Below are 19129 nucleotides of genomic sequence, written 5' to 3'. Positions count from 1 at the left end.
TGATCAATCCAACTGCATCCTCCAGCGATGTCCTTGTTGAGTTTATTCACCTATGGGATACCCTTGAAAAAAATGTGCCACCTGCACAAATTCCATCACATTTTTTCAAATAAGAGCATCAGCAGGCAACGAACTGACTTTACATGACCATGTAAAATTTCAACATTTGACTTACATTGGCCGCTTTGAAGTATGGATTTTGATGCAGAGAGTTTGTTCTTTTTCTTTGTGGTAACCACCTCTTCTTCATAGTCTTCTTCATAGTCCTGTGCCCAAAGACCCTGGAGTCCCAACAGCAGCAGCAGCCAGTGCAGTGAGAGTAACATAACTTCCCTGAGCAACAAAGACAACGACGGATAAAAAAGACCCAGACACATGTTCACTTTTTAATGCAACTCTAAAGAATCTACACACATTTAGAACAGGCTTTAACAAGCATGGGTGTTTGAGATTCAGGCATAAAGCATGCATAACTTACAGTGCAGCTGAATGAGGTCTCCAATGTGATCGGCTCTACAGATCTCCTATCAGTGAGAAAATTCCCAAAAAAAGGCAAATAAGTGAAATTCTTCATTCAGGGTTTATTTGGTTCCATGTCCTGAGCATCAACTGTATGTCCTCTTTTAGTGCCTGGATCTTAATTGAGATTCTGTAGGTCAAGTAGATGACATGTATTGGCAGCAGCAGCAGCAGTGCATAGCCAAAAGTTTGGACTGTGTTCTGACTCTAATGAGACACAAATCTGAGCCATTCCAGGCTCACAGTAAACGTGAGCACACACACACCCTTTTTTTTTTTTTTTTTTTGTTTAAATCGCTCACTCCCACTTTTGGGAGTGTGGGAGGGTTGGCTGGGGAGGCAGCCACAGTACAGGCAGAAATTGTGACAAAGCAATGCCTTAGCTCCCTTTTGTCAATTTTACTTTGTAATGATATAAAAGGGACATTTTACATATTTTTTTGTCTGCTTTTGAAAAACACACAATAAGTGACTAAACATTTATGTTTTAATAAAGGTTATAGTTGGTATGAACTAATCAGTGTGATGCACCACTTCAAGATTAAAGGTAGGTTTTCTGCTTTTCATTTTCTACAACTGAGGGATTAACATTTTTGGCAGAGATGATGGCAACAACAACAAAAATTATAGATTTATGCTCTTGTTTTTCTTCAAGATAAAAGCAAATATATCTTCAGGCTATATTGTTCATGATGGACATAGGTGTATTACTCAAACTAGATACTAAATCAAACCATGGCACCTATTCACTCCTGTGAAAGTTCCTCAGTGGTTCACTTATTCAAAAATAAATAAAACCATCTTCACTCCAGGTTCCAACTTCCAGTAACAGCTGTCAGCTAAGAAACGTGAATGTAGAAAAGTCAAATTATCTTTAGACAGACAGACATCTTGTACACTTTCCAAACACTACTGGACAGAATGTATTCAATAGCAATGCAGTGGTAAATATTAGCCAACTTTTGCCTTGACTAAACCTTTACCTAGTTAGAGTCTGGCTTCAAAGAGAAGGCAAAGTTACACGCCTTGGGCCAGATCAAATATAAACAAACAGCAATTTAATTGAATTGGATTTTTTTTTTTTAAATCCCACACAGTCAATGTGGGTTACACTTCAGGAAAAGGAAAGTTTATTTTAAAATGTTTAAATCCTAGTTGTGATGTTGCCTGGCATCTACAGTTTCTGCAGGAAAACACTGCACATTCCAGTTTTAGTTACATTTGCAAGAAGTTATTACCTTTTTCACTTGAAAAAGGTATTAACTTCTTCTGCTGGTGACACAAAGTTCATTTGACCAACTTGATGGCAAATAGCTGCTAATCAATATAAAACAGATACTGCATCATTAGCATCTGTTTAAAGTTATGCTTCTTGTTGCTATAATTGTAAGTTTAATAATCACTGATCTTTAAATTGTGTTTTTCACATTTAGCGCTAATAGCAACTATAGAATTACATGTTATGTCATATCGACTATAGCTGCATTTACCTTCATTTTATCTGTTTATTGTGACCATACCTTAAGTATTCTTGCCCTCAAAATAATGTAGACACCTGGAAACCGTTTGAACAGCATTTAGAGCTTCAGGCAATCCATCTTTCAAGTTAAGCATACTATGATTCACCTGAGAAAACACCCAGAGCACTCATTTGTAATTCTGTCACAATTTACTGCCAATATACATTTCCGCACGAATGGAGTGTAGTGCGACTGCACAATTTACAGCTAAAAACATAATTTGTTCATTTCTGACAGGAAAGGGGCCTTTTTTTAAAACTACAATCCAATTGTAGAATGTGATTATTTCACAGATTTTATCAATTCATGTTACTTATATATCTATTTATAAAAAAGTCAGATCTGTCTAATAGCCATTTCTGTTATAGTCTATACACTGCAGTTTCCTCTGCTGTCCACCAGATGTCCTCAAACTTTTTCCCCATCTTTCGTTTACCTGGTCACCTACACACCTGCTCTCATTTGCACATCAACCTCAACTGCAGTAGCTTTGCTTCACTTACTACCCAGATTGTTGAGTTCTCTATTTTTTGCTGACTTTTGTCTAACCGGCCTTTCATTTTTTTTTTTTTTTTTTTGTCCTGAGTCATTGTCTGATTCCGGTTACCAGTCTATTCTTCCTGTTGTCTGAACCTGCCTGCATGCTTTTGCATCCACCTCATTTTCTATTAAAACACTTCTTTGCACCTGCCTGCCTGTGAGTCTGTGTTTGGGTTTTCCCCACCACTGACACAAAATCAGATTCTTCACATTAATACAGAAAAAAGACTCTTCAAACGTGAGTGCGTAGAACGTTAACAATACATTTCTTATTAGGAATTAGTTCAGTTCTTTTTGAAAGCTGGTGTATGTCTATTTCACCACTAAAGAACTGTCCCATATGTAACTCTCTAATCTCTCTCTATTTGCTAGTCCTGGATCAGAGGAGTCTTAAAAGCCCATTGAGACTGTGTTTAGCCATATAAGCTGGAACTGGAACCACGTAACGCTGCAACACAGATGACAGTGTGTTCTTTTATTATCTACTGTTTTGTTGAAAGCAGGGAAGGGTGAGCTGTCACTCAAGAATGCAACACCTGAAAGATGGACCTCTTTAAATCTGGGTTAGTGCTGATTAAGCAAAACTACACTGTTTGAGACAAGTTGGCACTGAGATATTAAAAAGTTGTCATTGTTTATGTCTGACCTTACAGTTCTAATAGTATAGGCTTACATTTCATAGAGAGGAATACAACTTTAGAACAACATAGCTTGGACAGTAGTTTTGTTTCATAAGACACAACATATGGCAAATCTAGGACACAATGTTGCACTGAATATCACTGTGATATGCCTTATACCCTCAGAAAACCACTGCATTACTCATATTACATTTGAGTAAACGACAGAAGTCTTTAAAACCTAAAAAGACACTTGGAATTCCACAAGACAGTCCTAAGAAATTATTTTAAAAGCTTTTGGTTCTCACTTTCCTGATTTATTTCACTGGAGGGATTCTCAAAAATTGAGCCTCAGCGTTCACCATACTGCATTTAAAGTGTGCATTAACTTTGCTGAAAGGTTTCCTAGAAGCACATGCACAATGCCACTAAACTACTCGGCAATTAGGTGACATTCATTCAACAAGTAAATGGGAATACATGAATAAAGATCTATCTAAAGAGCACAGCGATGCTCTGAGCAAGTGCAGACCAAAATAAAGGGCAGAGCATGGCATTTTTTATTTAATGTCACACATTTGACTTTTAATTAGCAAATAGCTTCTGAACAAAAGGGCTCTGCTATGAGGACGTGGGTGAAAACAAAACAATAGTTTCTCCTTTATGATGCTGCGGAAGCTACAACTTAGCTCTTTGATGTTCCCTTACCCCTCCAGGTAACTTCCTGTGATATTTGGCTTAACTAATGCTTTTACATGATAATGCATGTTTCCTAAACACAGGTCTATGGTTACTGCAATGAGGAAAACATCACTTGATATCAGCAGCTGTTGACTATTGCCTTGGTATTACTTTTGCTATTGGTATTGGTGCATGCTGACCACTGCACACCAACCCCTTTCTCAAAAGAATGGAGACAGGGGCAACAAATACCAAAAATGGAGGAGATGTTTCATGCTAAAAACAATGGACAGTCTTTCTCATTCCAAAATTACAAAGATTTCTGGGATTTAGAAATGAGTGCAAGGGTTCAGTCTTCACACTTCCAATGTTTCTGATCTGGAGATCATTTAAAATGCACTGAGGTGAAGTGAAAAACCGTCCTGTGGTCCTGCGAGTCAAAGATTAGAAATGTTTAGGAAACCATGGATTCTGCATCCTCCTTTCATTTATGATCTGTACACAGCTCAAAAGTCAGCATCTTGGAAGCTGTGGGGGGGTGTTAATGCGCACAGCATGTGCAATTTATACATAAGTTAAACATATTCTGCCATCCGGACGTCTTCATTAGGGACACAGTGTCAAACCATATTTTGCATGTATTACAGCAGTATGGCTCAGTAGTAAAAAAAAAAAAAAATATTGGTGCTAGACTGTCTTGACGCCTGTGACACAGCATCAGTTTTACAGACATTTGGTCACAGGTGAACTTTTGGACAAATAGAAATTTTAACCCGGTGATTGGATTTGATTAACACTCGAAGTGGCACTAGAGGAAAAGTCATTGGATTACTAAAATGATTAAACTCAACTTCTGGAGACTAAAAATGACTGCTCGATTATGTATACATAATCGAGCAGTCATTTTTAGTCTACAGAAAGATACAGGTGGTGGACCTGTATGTTTCTGTATACCTGTTGAAATAGTTCCATCAAGATAAAGACCTGGACTGACTGACATGCTGGTGTATCTACATAGCCTAGAGCCATATCTCAAGTGTTTTTTTCTTTTTTAAGATCAGAAAAAAAAGAACATTTAGAAAAACCACATCTGTTTTAGTCTACGGCGACTGTGAGCACATTCTCTTCACCTATGAAGTTTTTGATTAAAATTCTTGGAACCCATCTGAGTAAGGTGAAAGGTCACTTGCAGTCTGAATTGCACAAGTATGATAAAGGGAAGCTTTTCAATACATGCCAAAGAAGTAGCACACTGTAGGTCCATTTGTTTTGAATGAGGAACATTTTTGGTTTGTGAATAGATTCTGCACCATAATATTTATATTACTGTTAAAATGGTGACCACATTGGTGTGCACTGTGCTGGATCATTAGACGGAACATGTCTATTCTTGTATCACTGGGTCTCTCTCACTGTGCTGAACTCATTCACCCTATGATTGTACAATAACAGAAACCTAGAACAATCGCAGTTTTGTAAACACAAAATAGAAACTGAATGAAACCTTTTTGAAATAAAAGTAAATTATAATGTAATGTAATTAAAATAATACAAAAAAATTATAATTGACATTACATGACATAAGAAGTGTTGACAATCTGCCCTGATTCCTGCATGAACCTGCAATAATCCAACAACACAAGCCACTAAAGCTTAGCAACACACACTAATGACAGTCATCATTCATCAGATTGTACAGTATTTTAGGGCATGCACAGGATGGTTACTTTAAGCATGTGCCATGTTATCACAGACAAATACAGACTAGTATAGATCCATCTATGCTTGCAGAAAGACTTTGTTCAGTCAGTTACAGTAACATCTAAATCATCAGGAGGTGTGTTTCAAAAACACATATTAAAGAACTCCAAATGAATCATGGGGCTATAACATGCTGCAAACACTGAACCTAATGAACTCATTTGGAGAGTATGCACTGCTCTGTGTGGAGTGTTTGCAGTATGGTATGAGAATATTAAAATGTTGTGCTGATAGGACAACCTACACTACTGCTAGGCTAAAACCACGCTATAACATGCTATAACATAGAATATGATCCTATATTACACTTTAAAGTAAAGACAAGTTGATGGTTTACGCCCATTAAAATGTATTAGGTTAAGTATTAGGCTCCATTTATCAAAGTTATGTATGCACACACACACACACACACACACACACACACACACACACACACACACACACACACACCTATGATCACACCTTCACATTACCAATCTTGTGTACATCCTGTCTCTTTTGATGCAGCAGCACCCTCTAGTGTAAATAAGGTGGACTCATTTCTAGGCACACGTGATGCATTCCAAACCTACTATATATATATATATCTATTATTATTATTATTCTATATAAGACATCAATCGACTTTAAATTTTTTTTTAGGATTTTCCTTGCTCACAGCAGCCATTTGTCTCATTAGCAGGAATGCATGCTTCTTTACATTATGTTCCTTTTCAGTAAGCAGCATAGTGGCTTATCAAAATGGAGTACTGCCAATTTTGACTTGTCCCAGTCACCTACTGGGACAAGTCAAAATGCTTGCTAAGAAAAGGGTCATTCACAACTTATTCTAGTGTTTTTTCTGTAGTTTTTTCCATCATGCATTAGATTGTGGGGGAAGAAAAACTGGGGGGAGTCTACAAGGTGTAGTAAGCTCAACTGACGCCTTGTGTTGAATTTATGTGGAATATGATATAAATATAAAAGTTTCTGTAAACTTTTCTGTTCTCTTAATTTTCAGTTAGCTGCTAACTGTGAACAATTCCTACAACCTTTAACATCGTGCACATATGGAAATATGACACTACTCAAATGTCCATGTAGATCTACCTGATTTAAATTATAATTCATCATATATGTAACCTTGGTTTTGAATGTCACTCAGACACATATACTAACAATTAGTCCAACTCTGGAGGGCAGAATGTCAGAGGGATGCGCTTACCATGTACGCATGTGCAATGTGCCTTTTGACGTTGCACGCATGCGCATTCCGCCACAGCGGTCATTCAGTATAAAGCTTCTAGTTCCCCCTGTCTCTTTCCACCTTCAGCCATTTTGACGATGTTAGGAGCTGTGGGACGCTGTTGCACTGGGGCTTTGCAGGCTCTTAAGCCTGGGGTCCAGCCTCTGAAGGCCCTCGTTGGATCCCCAGCCGTTCTTTCCCGTATGTCCTGCATGCTTGTTGGTTTTTCGGCAAAATTGTAGGAAGCATTTTGGCGTTTGTCAGAAGAGGGCAGGGGCAATGCTAACTTTAGCTGATGTTAGCATCACGCTGGCTACCCGGCAGGCGGAGAAGTAGGCCCGAATTAAGAAGTGTAAAGTTTTAGAAGTGTTGACACATTTTATACAATAGAAAATATTGGTACACGTGTGCAAATGTTTATTTTGCCAAATGTTAATAACCAGATGTTGCTTAGGTTATGTTTTACGTGTGCCAAAAGCGATGACCTTTGTGATAATGACATGAGGCGGTGTGCGACTGCAGAGCTGCTAACTTAGCATTACAAGTTGCTTTTAGCAAGATTAGGCGATCATATTAGTGAAGCTGATAGTCACCTGCATTTTAACTGACGTACGCATTAAGTTGGTGTAGCAAAAAATCAAGCTTTGAAGATTATACTACGCCATAGTGTAAACGTCCTGTGTCTGACGTTGAGTTAGCGCCATTAGCTTGAATTAACATTAACCTTTCGCTTCATTCATTTGTCAGTCTTCCCATGCTAACTCAATTTAGTAGGGAAAATGGCTCTTTCTACGCATCAACATTAGGAACGTGCGCAGTTTATTTTGGTGGAGGCCCAGTCAATGGCCGTTAAAAAGCGGATTCACATTTGAAACGAGAACAGACACTTGACATTGACGAACGGTGTGACCAGTCACGCATTTGCCATACTGCCTTACAGGGACAGGGTGGTTTGTGAGGAGCGATCAACAACAGTTCCATAACAAAGTCACGATTACCACAGACCTGGATGACACTGGGCTAAATGCACATATTGTTTGGATTATTTAACAGGCAGAGATTATGTCGCACCTGCTGCGGCTGCCAGCGTTGCCACTGGGCGCATTGTGGCTGTTATCGGTGCTGTGGTGGACGTCCAGTTCGATGAGGGTCTTCCTCCAATTCTCAATGCCTTGGAAGTCGCTGGCCGTGACTCTAGGCTAGTCCTGGAGGTGGCACAGCATCTTGGTGAGCGCTTAGGAGCAAGGGTTGCAAAATCATACATTAACTTATCAGAAGCAGAAAAACTAATTGGCTATATATGATTCATTTAGGGGAGAGCACAGTGCGTACTATTGCTATGGATGGTACCGAAGGTCTGGTTCGTGGACAAAAGGTTCTGGACACCGGTGCACCAATCAGAATCCCAGTGGGTCCCGAGACCCTGGGCAGGATTATGAATGTCATTGGCGAGCCCATTGATGAGAGGGGTCCCATCACCACCAAGCAGTGAGTTTCTTAACTGATATGTTTCAACATATGCATTATGAATGTCATGGGGGGGAAATAAAATAAACTGAAACTTTGCAGCAGTGGGAGTACTCACAGGCATTGACGACCTTGTTATGTTGAGCCCAATTAATATTTATGTTGGAAGGAACTCTGTAAACTTGGCTTTTTAATATATATTTTGAACATTTTTCCTAGGACTGCAGCCATTCATGCTGAGGCCCCTGAATTCACTGACATGAGTGTGGAGCAGGAGATTCTGGTGACTGGCATTAAGGTGGTGGACCTGCTGGCCCCATATGCCAAGGGTGGAAAGATTGGTATGTATTCAAGCAAATGTTTTCACATCATTAGTGTTCTAAATGACAACTTGCATACTGGAGTCTAACTATTTCTCATCGTTATAGGTCTGTTTGGAGGTGCTGGTGTAGGAAAGACTGTATTGATCATGGAGCTGATCAACAATGTTGCGAAGGCTCATGGTGGTTACTCAGTGTTTGCCGGTGTGGGCGAGCGTACCCGTGAAGGGAATGACTTGTACCACGAAATGATTGAGTCTGGTGTCATCAACCTGAAGGACACCACCTCTAAGGTGAGGATTGTCAAGGGCCTCTTAAAATACTAGGACCTGTGATACTTACAGGTATTAATCAACCACTTACACTGAACTCTTCTCCTTACAAGGTGGCACTGGTGTATGGACAGATGAACGAGCCCCCTGGTGCTCGTGCCAGAGTGGCTCTAACTGGACTGACTGTGGCTGAGTACTTCCGTGACCAGGAGGGTCAGGATGTGTTGCTCTTCATTGACAACATCTTCCGTTTCACACAGGCTGGCTCTGAGGTTGCTATAACTTCAGTCATATACCCCACATACACAAATACAATAGCATGTTTTGTGTAGCCAAATCTGAACCTGTAGCTGAACATGCCAAATTGTACATTTGAGACTAGCAGAAGTTTTATTACCTCTTAGGTGTCTGCCCTGCTGGGTCGTATCCCTTCTGCTGTGGGTTATCAGCCCACTCTAGCCACTGACATGGGTACCATGCAGGAGAGAATCACCACCACCAAGAAGGGTTCAATCACATCTGTGCAGGTAAAAGCAAGAGCTCTCATGACACTCTTTTACCATCTGTGACTTAGGCGAAGCAAAAACCCTTGTGGGTTGCTGAACAACTTTATTAGACCAGCACTTTTTTGTACATGGACTTTGAGTTTTATCTCATTTATATCTCTCCATTAAAGACACCAACAAAGTTTCGTTTACTGGGGGGTTTTTCCTTTTTTTTTTTTTTTAATTAATAATTATACCCGTCTACCAGGCAATCTACGTGCCCGCTGATGATTTGACTGACCCCGCCCCTGCCACCACCTTTGCTCACTTGGATGCCACCACTGTGTTGTCCCGTGCTATTGCTGAGCTAGGTATCTACCCTGCTGTCGACCCCCTGGACTCAACCTCCCGTATCATGGACCCCAACATTGTTGGAGCTGAGCACTACGAAGTTGCCCGTGGTGTGCAGAAAATTCTGCAGGTGCGACACTATGTAATTTTATTTATTTTTGTTATATTTTGATGGCAACCATTAATATTTGAGTTTCCTTTTTGTAGGACTACAAATCCCTGCAGGATATTATTGCCATCCTGGGTATGGATGAGTTGTCTGAGGAGGACAAACTGACTGTGGCCCGTGCACGCAAGATCCAACGTTTTCTGTCCCAGCCTTTCCAGGTGGCCGAGGTCTTCACTGGCCACTTGGGCAAACTGGTGCCCCTCAAGGAAACCATCAAGGGCTTCCAGAGCATCCTTGCTGGTCAGTGTTGATACATGCTTGCATTCAGGGGTTTTATTTTCATAATTACTTGATGCATATAATCTATTGATATTCTTTTCCTCCTAGGTGAGTATGATGCTCTGCCTGAGCAGGCTTTCTACATGGTTGGCCCCATTGAGGAAGTTGTTCAGAAGGCTGAGAAGCTGGCTGAGGAGCACTCATAAACATTAAGAATCTATTGTGGGGGGGGAGAAACAAAAGGAGTGGGGTCGTGCTGTTAGGAGCACTTGGTTTGTAAAACATGTCAAAATGCAAATGTACCTGTCTCATCATCCTAAAAGTTGTATTTAATGTTTCCAATGAAAGATGGAATAAATCTGTCTTTACACACAACTGCTTAAACTGCATAATTCCTAAGATTTAAAATGTAGTTGAGTCTTGTTGGAGATTCATGAAATGGCTGTCTTCATCTGAACTGTTTCAGTGCAGCTTGTCACAGTCTGAAATAAAATTGTGGACAAATTGGATGTGTGTTTCAAATTAAGAGCACATTTGTGAAAACCTGTGTTAAACCACAGAATGAGGTGACTAGAAATATCACTTTGAAGATTAAGAGTGGAAAGAGGAGGGTGGGATAGCACTCAGTTCTGTAATCAATGAATATCTTTAACAATGATTTGCCAAACCAAAGAGTGCTCATGTGCAGCTTAACTGAGATTTTGTGGCTTTTTATACCATGACCAGCATGAAATACTGGTTAAGCAGCATTGTGGGGAACCAGTAGAGACAATATGATCAAACAGTCCTACTTGGGATCAATTATTAAAGATATGGCCAAATGACAATCTGGACATGTATAGGAAGTAATTATTTAAAATTTACAGCATTCTCTATTCAAAACATTTATTAAACACAATTAAATGTACATGTAAAATCCCTAATTCAGTCATGTTATTAACATGTAAAAACCTCTAGAATAATTTGAGACCTGCAACAATTGAGTCAGTCCTCTAAAAACAACTGTTGAACTTGGACAAAAGGAAAAAGTGGAGTTGAATGAGGAAATGAGAAAATATCTACACAGCACGGTTAAGGTAAAGACTAGAAGAGTATCACTAGGCAGCTCTATTTATTGCTCTTCTTTAACCTCTGATGCCAATCATCAAAGCTAAGAACTTTAGACCCTTATCTGCCTGTAGATATGGGGCCAAGAAAATGTGTATAACTGATGATCGTCTGAGAGAAAATGTTCAGAAAATGAAGGGAATCAGACAACGCAGTTTTTGTTTAAACTAGTGTTTATGTCACTGTGCACAGTTCAAAAGAGCAATTCAAGCCACTCACTTGGCAACAGGAACGGCCTGTCTCAGCATCATGTAATCAGTAACACAACTTGGCATGTATGATAGCGGCAGCCAAAACAGCTTGGCGTCCCAACCTGGAGAGTATCGGGTCCGGGGCCTGACAGCAGATACAGCGTGCTCCATGCAGTTGACCACCTTCATCAGATCTCCATCACAGATCTTGGTAACTTTGTCTTTTATTACAGCTAAGGCTAAGAGGGACAATGAGTTTGATAAATAAAGATAGACATTAAAAACACACATCAATGTACAGAAAAAAACATCAAAACATACCTTTTTGTAAATATTCAGGTCCATAGTCCTCTTTGATGTCCTGAGGTAGTCTTTCCCACAGCATCTTCACATTATTACTCAGAATGCTGGTTTCAGTCACATTTGTTTTGAAGAAGCCTGGTTCAATGCAGACGACTTTGACACCAAAAGGTGTCATATTTAATCTATGGAAGATATTTCATTTAGTTACTGTTCAAACTAAATGTCTTCGTGTTCAGTAACTGACAAATCAATACGAGTTGAGTGTTTCACCTGAGGCTGTCATTGAAAGCCTCCACCCCATACTTAGAGATGGTGTACGGGCCTCCAGCAACACTGATCCTCCCAAACACACTGGCTACATTGACCACCCTTCCCTTGGCCTTCTTAATTAGAGGCAGGACACTCAGGGTGACAGCAATCAACCCATTCAGGTTTACATCCAGCATGGACTTGTAGTCATCAATGGTGAGCCAATCATTTGGTGCAGAGGGAATAGCCACACCCGCATTGTTCACTACAGCCCATAAGCCTAGGAGGAGCAAAGGGCAAACACTCAGTGAATAAATAAACACAAATTTCTTCAGATCTACCGCCCTTTAACAGCTGAAAGCTGCAAGAAAATTAAAAGCATGTTCCTACACATAGCTGACATATTAATACTTTTGACCATACTTTTTGGATTCAGTATAGTGCATCTAATTTCAAATGAAATAAAGATAAATTTCCATTCTTCTCCCAGGCCAAACTTATTATCCCATAATAATTTAATAAAACCATATTTTTATAGATTTGCAAATTGATAAAAAAAACATAAAAACAACCTGAAATGTCTTTTAAAAACATATTCACTATGTTAACCTTTACCTCTACAAGCTTCTCACACATGGATTTACCAAGTTTATCCCATTCTTACTGACAGATCCTCTCAAGCATCATCATACATGATGGGAAGTGTCAGAATTGACATCTTTATGCCTCTCCATACGTGCTCTGTAGAGTTTAAATCCAGGCTTAGGCTGGTTTACTAAGAATAAAACAGCATTGTCTGGGCTTTTGCATTGAGCTGTCCTGCAGGTCTTATTCAATGTGGAGAAGAAACTTCTCCTGTATTGTTTACATTCATCCTTATTGCATTTTGAAAAGTCTCCCTGTTCCTGCTGCTGAGAAGCCTCCAATATGCAAAAAGTGTGTTGTTACATTTAGTTTTAGTGTACACTTGACACAAATCTTTTATTTTACAAGCACACCAGAGGCCTGGTTATGTGGCTTGTGCGATTTTTAAGCTCTGAAGAAGGTATGAGATATCTGTTTATAAAATAAAGTCTGCACTGCACAGCCATCAAGGTGCCCCCACCTCAGCAACATGTCTGAAACGTCTGAATACCTTCCGAAGCCACTGTAGGTGTGTGCTATTTAAATGCTTGAGGGTTTGAGTTGGGGATAGATGAATCTAATACTACACTATTAACAAAAGCAAAACATAAAGAGCCCTATTCTTGAATTTAAACCAGAACAAAAGTGTTTAAACATGTTAAATATATGCGAGACTGTGCACCGTGGAACATTAACTGAAATGCTAAAATCAAAATGCTAATTTTCTTTATTAATATGATATGATTAATACATAAAAATAGCTGAGGCTGATGAAAAAGTAATGGACAAAATGTCATGCCAACCATGAAATAGCTGTCTAAATATTTTATCCTTGCTCACTGCAGTACTCACCGCGCTCCCCCACTTTGTCCGTGATCATTGCAGCAACTTTGGCGACACTTTCTTTAGACCTAACATCTAGGTGTGTAGTGATCAAGTTGCTGGAGCAGGACTTCTTCAGATCCCCCTCTCCCTTCTCTGTGAAACACGCGGCGATCACTCTGAAGCCCTGCTTGTCCAGATGCCGGGCCAGGAGGTTGCCAAAGCCAGAGTCGCACCCTGTGATGTAGACATACTTGCTGCCTTTGTTGGGGACTCTGGGTAGCTCCCTAACCCAGCGGTACACATAGTAGAAAAAGACCAGGCCCAGAAGGTACAGATACATGACTGCAAGAACAAAACGATCACTCAGTCATGTTAAATCCCAATGATTATGTGGCAATACTTACTGCGCAATATCAAGATAGAAGGGTCAATTACCCACTTAGGCAGCTCAGAAGAACTTTGAGCATTTGCAACATACGCTACTCACATCTCCACCCCGGTACATACACAGGCATGTAATGGAAACCTGTGACATTGTCTCTTGTGGTCATAAAGGGAGATTGAAGCCCATTTCAAAGTTTAGCTAGTAACAGATAAATCGATGTATGGTAACTTCACACAAATAAAGTCTTTAACTGCAGGTTGTCGTGCTTTATGAATTGTATGCACGGCAACTTGTCATATGCGATTCGAGGCTGTAACGTTTAACGTTAGTCTTTTAATAAACTAGTCACACACAATTGTAACAACTAAACGAGGACATTCTGCACTGTTGCACAAGCCCGACACAACCAATCAAAGTGAGGCAGATAACTTTAACTTTTCGTTACGTATTCAGAAATTTATTTAAAAGTATTGGTTAAAGCAGCTTTATGCCAGCTATCTAAATTAGCTCGCCGAACACACGAACAAGACAACACACAGGCCACATACCTAATGTGCAGAGGTGTCCTTCAAGCTGTTTTATGAATGAAGTTGGTTTGGCTTATAAACACCGACGTTCTCAGCATTAAGGGTGGAACTGAAGGCAGGCGCCGCACGTCGGTTACAGTGGTAATGACACGAAAACCTCCCCCTATTCTCTCATTCACTACTCCAAGAAAGTTCACTCATTGGTTAAAAATTATACAGACAACCTTTAGACACTACTAGAAAATGGTCACTATATAGTCAGTAGGGTGTAAGTTTGGACACAACTCATTTATGGAAGTAGAATATTAGCAAGATATTAGCATATAGATAATTAAAAATTACGACTTACTCGATGTCATGTTCTTTTGTGCAATTATTTAAAAATAAACATGAGTATGGAAGTAGAATAGTAGCACAATTATTTGTATGTGCAGGGATTTGTGTGTCTGTACTCGGATTTGAGTGTCTGTACCAAAAATCTGTAACTGTATATAATATTTGTGTGTATGTAATGTGTATGTAATGTGCAAATGTATTCACTCAAAAAACTGACTGTAAATGTCTAATAATCTGAGAAAACACTTAGGTTTTAAGGAAAAGTGCTGAAAAACATCACAATTGGCTGTTTTTTTACAGGTGGAATTTTCCTACTGTTCTGCTATGGAGAAAGAATAGTAGCAAAAAAAAGCACTTTAACTTAAAAAAAAGTGTTTTCTCAGATTAGTAGACATTTGCAGTTAGTTTTTTGAGTTAATACCTATTTGTACATTTACATACACACAAATATTATTTACAGTTACAGATTTGTGTACAGACACACACATCCGAGTACAGACAAACCTATCTGAGTACAGACACACAAACAGACTGAAATACAAATCCGAGTACAGACATACAAGTCTGAGTACGCACACACAAATCCCTGTACATACACACAGATTGAGACATACAAGTCTAAGTACGCATACATGAATCCCTGTACACATACAAATAATTTTGCTACTATTCTACTTCCATACTCATGTTTATTTTTAAATAATTGCACAAAAGAACATAACATCGAGTTAGTCGTAATTTTTAATTATCTATTAACCAAAAGGTGAATATCCCCCCTACTCACTCAAACACCTGTTAGTGATGCTCAAATACATCATATATGACTTTGTCAAAGTTCTGCTTACTTCCATTGCTTTTCTTGTAATCCAAAGTGTTATCATAATGGAGGAAGATATACAAGGTTCTGCCATAAAGAAACATTGAAAAATGTGACCTAAAACCTAAAAGGTTTTAATTAAGCAAAATATTTTTTTCAGAAAGGTAAGTCAAGGTAAAAAGTCAAAAGAAAACCTACAGAAACTGCAATAGTTGTATAACAAACAGTAATTCAACATGCATTAAAACATACAGACCTACTGATATTTGCCTTGAAGTTAAGAGGATATAAGGACTCATTTATTTAAAGACAATAATTAATTTTTATATTTTGTCATATATAATTTTATAAGCCCATTCTATGTTTGAATGATAGATTATATAACAATGTGAAGGATCTGTTATTGTGTGGAGTAATTTGATGAAATGAGATCATATTTCACCCCCTAACATGGGTCACAATAATTACAAGTAGCATTAGCTCAAAATTCTACTTAAGTATCTTTGTTGCTCTCTGTCAATGAGAGAAAGGACTGCATTAACATTTCTCAAGTGGTCAACCAAGGAGAAATTGGCACAATATATAAAAAATAAAGTCTAACATTCAAGTCTATTAAACTTGCCTTTTGTTTACCTGCCCCTTGAGGTGGATTCACTCTTTATCGGTTTGTGTGGAGTAGAATTTACAGACTAATCTTAGATTTGTAGACATGTCTCTAAAGAGGCATTTAAACCTATTTTTGATGTTGGGTAACTCTCAAGTTATCTAGCAAGCTTCATATATGATCAGGATCGAAATCCTGAAGGTCCATAATTATAAATTGGCCTCTGCGAAGTATTTTGCGTGTGTGCGTCAATTTCAGAGGCAGATGATATCAAAATGTGGGCCTTACTTGTTGCAGGCATGAAATCTGTTTTACTTTTCCAAACTGACATTTGGCATACTGTACATCCTCTCTTTGGAATGTAACTTATATTTTAAATCAGCATTTATCTTTAATTCATTGATTTTGCTGCCAGCAAAAGAACATTGGAATGGGCAGCCTCACATGCTGTAGCACCTTATGGGCCATAACGTGTCATGGATTACATGGTTTTAGCCAACGACTGCGTAGTTTACTCACACCCCCACAGGCAAGGAGCAACATTTTGGTCACTTTTGACTTGTGTTTCTGTCCAGCTGATGAATTTAGGTGAAATATTCAATGACCTTAGCTTAGCTTTGGGTCTTTGTAACCCACTTGTTGGCTTTTCATATCTTTAGAGCTCAAGCTGAGCCTCCTCTGCTAATTTACTGACTGCAGCTATTTCAGATTGACTGCTAATGAAAGCATTACATTAGTCAGGGCAGCACTAATGGCAAAGGAGAAACAAGCTGCATCCAATTTCCTCTCGTTAATTCAGTGACATTTTTGGCCTCCCACCAATATTACAAGTGATAATGACTGTTGAGTTATTAAAATATATGTTTCCTCTTTTGCTGAATTTATAAAAAGCACCACATTTTACTTTGCTTTAATAAATGTTTTACTGTTTCTTGTCTTGTTAGTAATTGCTCCCATAGTTTGTATAAGCAAATCTCTGGGTGAACATTCAACAACATTCAGTACATTTACATGCTTGAGATTTAGATGATAACAGAAAATTCTCCATTTCCATGTAAACCTCTCAGTAAATCTCTCAGTTGCCTGGCTTTATACACAAGATTGTTTGTACAGTTGTTCTGCCTGTGAGATGTCAAATGTACATCTGTAAAATATTTCGTTCTTGGTCTTAGTTCAAATTTACATTCTCTGCCTGACTTTATAACAATTTTCATCCAATATACATCAAAAAATACATCCTTCGGCTGCTTTTTGGTACACCCACAGCCTGGCTGCATAAGCCTGAGACCAGTCACAGGGCAAAAATAATACAAATACCAATACAAATACCAATAACACCAATAGCCACATAAAGTTGCAGAGGTGTGTGACACACATGCACGCACACACAAACACACACACACACACACACACACACAAACACACAAACTAGTAATAATACAGCTTTTTGCCTCACAGCCAGCATATCTACGTGCTAAGGGTCATATGCATCATTTCACATTTTACCCACCAGGTGGCAGCAATGTGATTCATTTCCAGTTGTGCCGATGGTGCCTTTAAGTACACTGCTTAATCCTGTGACTAATACTAAAGTTGCTTACTGTACAAATTATGCACATATGGCTTATTTCTTGTTTTAGCAGAAAATAGATGACAGAAATATATAATATAGTTGTTCCAATGTTGCTAATAAGCAAAATTAGGTAACAAAATAGGCCTGGACACATTTTACGCTCAGCTGTTAACGTAGCTTTCCAACCTCTAAATGTGCCCATATCTCTGAACATAGGCAATGTGTGCTTTTAATGGCATTACAATTGTTTATTTTTAAAACTGCCCGGTCACTAACCTGTCCTAAACTTTACAGATGACAACAAACACTGAGTTGATGGCTAAGAGGAGGCTTCCACACAAACCGCTCTTCATCAGTTCTGAACTTGGCATGGCCAACAAACCAATACAAGTCCTTGCTATTTGAAGTTTCCTGAGAGCATTTAAAGGCAGCAGTGAGTGCCCTACAGTTCATTATCACCGCCAGTGAGCAATGGGTTGTTACTGCAGACATCTGTATGAAAATTCACAAGTATAATTTCATAAATAGTCTGACTTACAAATCAATCTAAAACGATCATTTGTTCATTTGTTTAACTCTTTTTTTATTCAGTTTTTACATTTAATGAAGTAAACAAGCCTTCAGCAGCAGGTTGATTTGGAGTGCCCTAGCATATTGTTTACCTTTGGATCACCACTGTTACTTTCAGCAAGGATGAATATTCATGATGTACCAGTGCACTAGCAAACTGTGCCTGCTGGTAATCTGTACCCTAAATTCATGTTTAATTTTCTTTCAGCTTTCAGCAGGGTTTTTCTTCGACAAAGGCAAGTGCAGAAATTAGTCTCTGGGTTAATATGTTAATATATAAAGATCAGGTCAACAAAAATTTAAAACAGTTGTTTGTTTTAAAGGAATTCAGTAACAACTATTGTTAGACTGAGATGGTATTTGCCTAATACTAACACCCAAAAACACAAACAATAAAGAGGGGGTACTACCTTTTTCTCATGACTGTATGTATACCATGTGGGTGACCAGGAAGTCAAGTAAGAAAAGGTTAATAACCTCTAGTGCAGAATGTTTAAATGTTGCAACATCTACATCAGTTGTCAACTAAAGGGTAAAAGCCAATGTAACTCTTGCATTACTTTCATAATATTACACAAAATGCATTTTAACATGTGTATAGTGTAATAGGATGAAAAGAAGGAAAGATTTCTGTTTCTCACTAAGTCAAATCATTGACAGATTCAACAAAATACCTACTGAAATAATTTCACAAGAGTTTGATTTTTAATTAAATATTCATTTTCCTGTTTTTATTAACTTTAAAAAGTTAATAGGAATAGTTAAAACAATTAAGATCTTCCTGCTTCCTTTTACCTCAGTAATTACTTAAAAAAATCCACTTTTCTTATATTTCTTGTCGCCTTTTTCAAAGAAATTTAAACAGTCCC

At 38.6% G+C, this 19129-nt stretch overlaps 3 protein-coding genes across 4 annotated transcripts in view; 1 reads left to right on the top strand and 2 right to left on the bottom strand.

The window, feature by feature from the left end:
* LOC137108794 (collagen alpha-1(XXVIII) chain-like) overlaps window positions 1-786 on the bottom strand; it is a 29386-nt gene extending 28600 nt beyond the window's left edge. The window contains exons 1-2 of one of the 2 annotated variants that reach the window (XM_067493835.1): window positions 479-786; window positions 176-333 (exon numbers count right to left, since the gene is read on the bottom strand). In XM_067493835.1, the coding sequence (XP_067349936.1) occupies window positions 176-326 (151 nt within the window). In that variant the 5' untranslated portion in view covers window positions 327-333; window positions 479-786. The remainder of the gene's footprint in view (window positions 1-175; window positions 334-478) is intronic. The other variant, XM_067493836.1, reaches the window with a different exon arrangement.
* A 6121-nt stretch (window positions 787-6907) lies between these two features.
* atp5f1b (ATP synthase F1 subunit beta) lies at window positions 6908-10658 on the top strand. Its single transcript, XM_067493467.1, has 10 exons — window positions 6908-7067; window positions 7920-8093; window positions 8180-8354; window positions 8553-8674; window positions 8762-8946; window positions 9039-9197; window positions 9330-9452; window positions 9679-9891; window positions 9969-10170; window positions 10258-10658. Exons 1-10 carry the CDS (start codon window positions 6965-6967, stop codon window positions 10353-10355), a joined length of 1554 nt encoding a protein of 517 aa, XP_067349568.1. The 5' UTR covers window positions 6908-6964; the 3' UTR covers window positions 10356-10658.
* A 753-nt stretch (window positions 10659-11411) lies between these two features.
* On the bottom strand, window positions 11412-14539 carry LOC137108635 (retinol dehydrogenase 7-like). Its single transcript, XM_067493468.1, has 5 exons — window positions 14382-14539; window positions 13476-13790; window positions 12021-12279; window positions 11769-11932; window positions 11412-11686 (listed from the first exon to the last, which is right to left on the bottom strand). Exons 2-5 carry the CDS (start codon window positions 13786-13788, stop codon window positions 11472-11474), a joined length of 951 nt encoding a protein of 316 aa, XP_067349569.1. The 5' UTR covers window positions 13789-13790; window positions 14382-14539; the 3' UTR covers window positions 11412-11471.
* Between the last annotated feature and the right edge of the window lie 4590 nt (window positions 14540-19129).

The sequence above is a fragment of the Channa argus genome, chromosome 23 (assembly GCF_033026475.1).
Source record: "Channa argus isolate prfri chromosome 23, Channa argus male v1.0, whole genome shotgun sequence".
NCBI lineage: Eukaryota > Metazoa > Chordata > Actinopteri > Anabantiformes > Channidae > Channa > Channa argus.
Note: the sequence above shows the minus strand (reverse complement) of the source record. Positions and strands in the feature narration are given on the sequence as shown.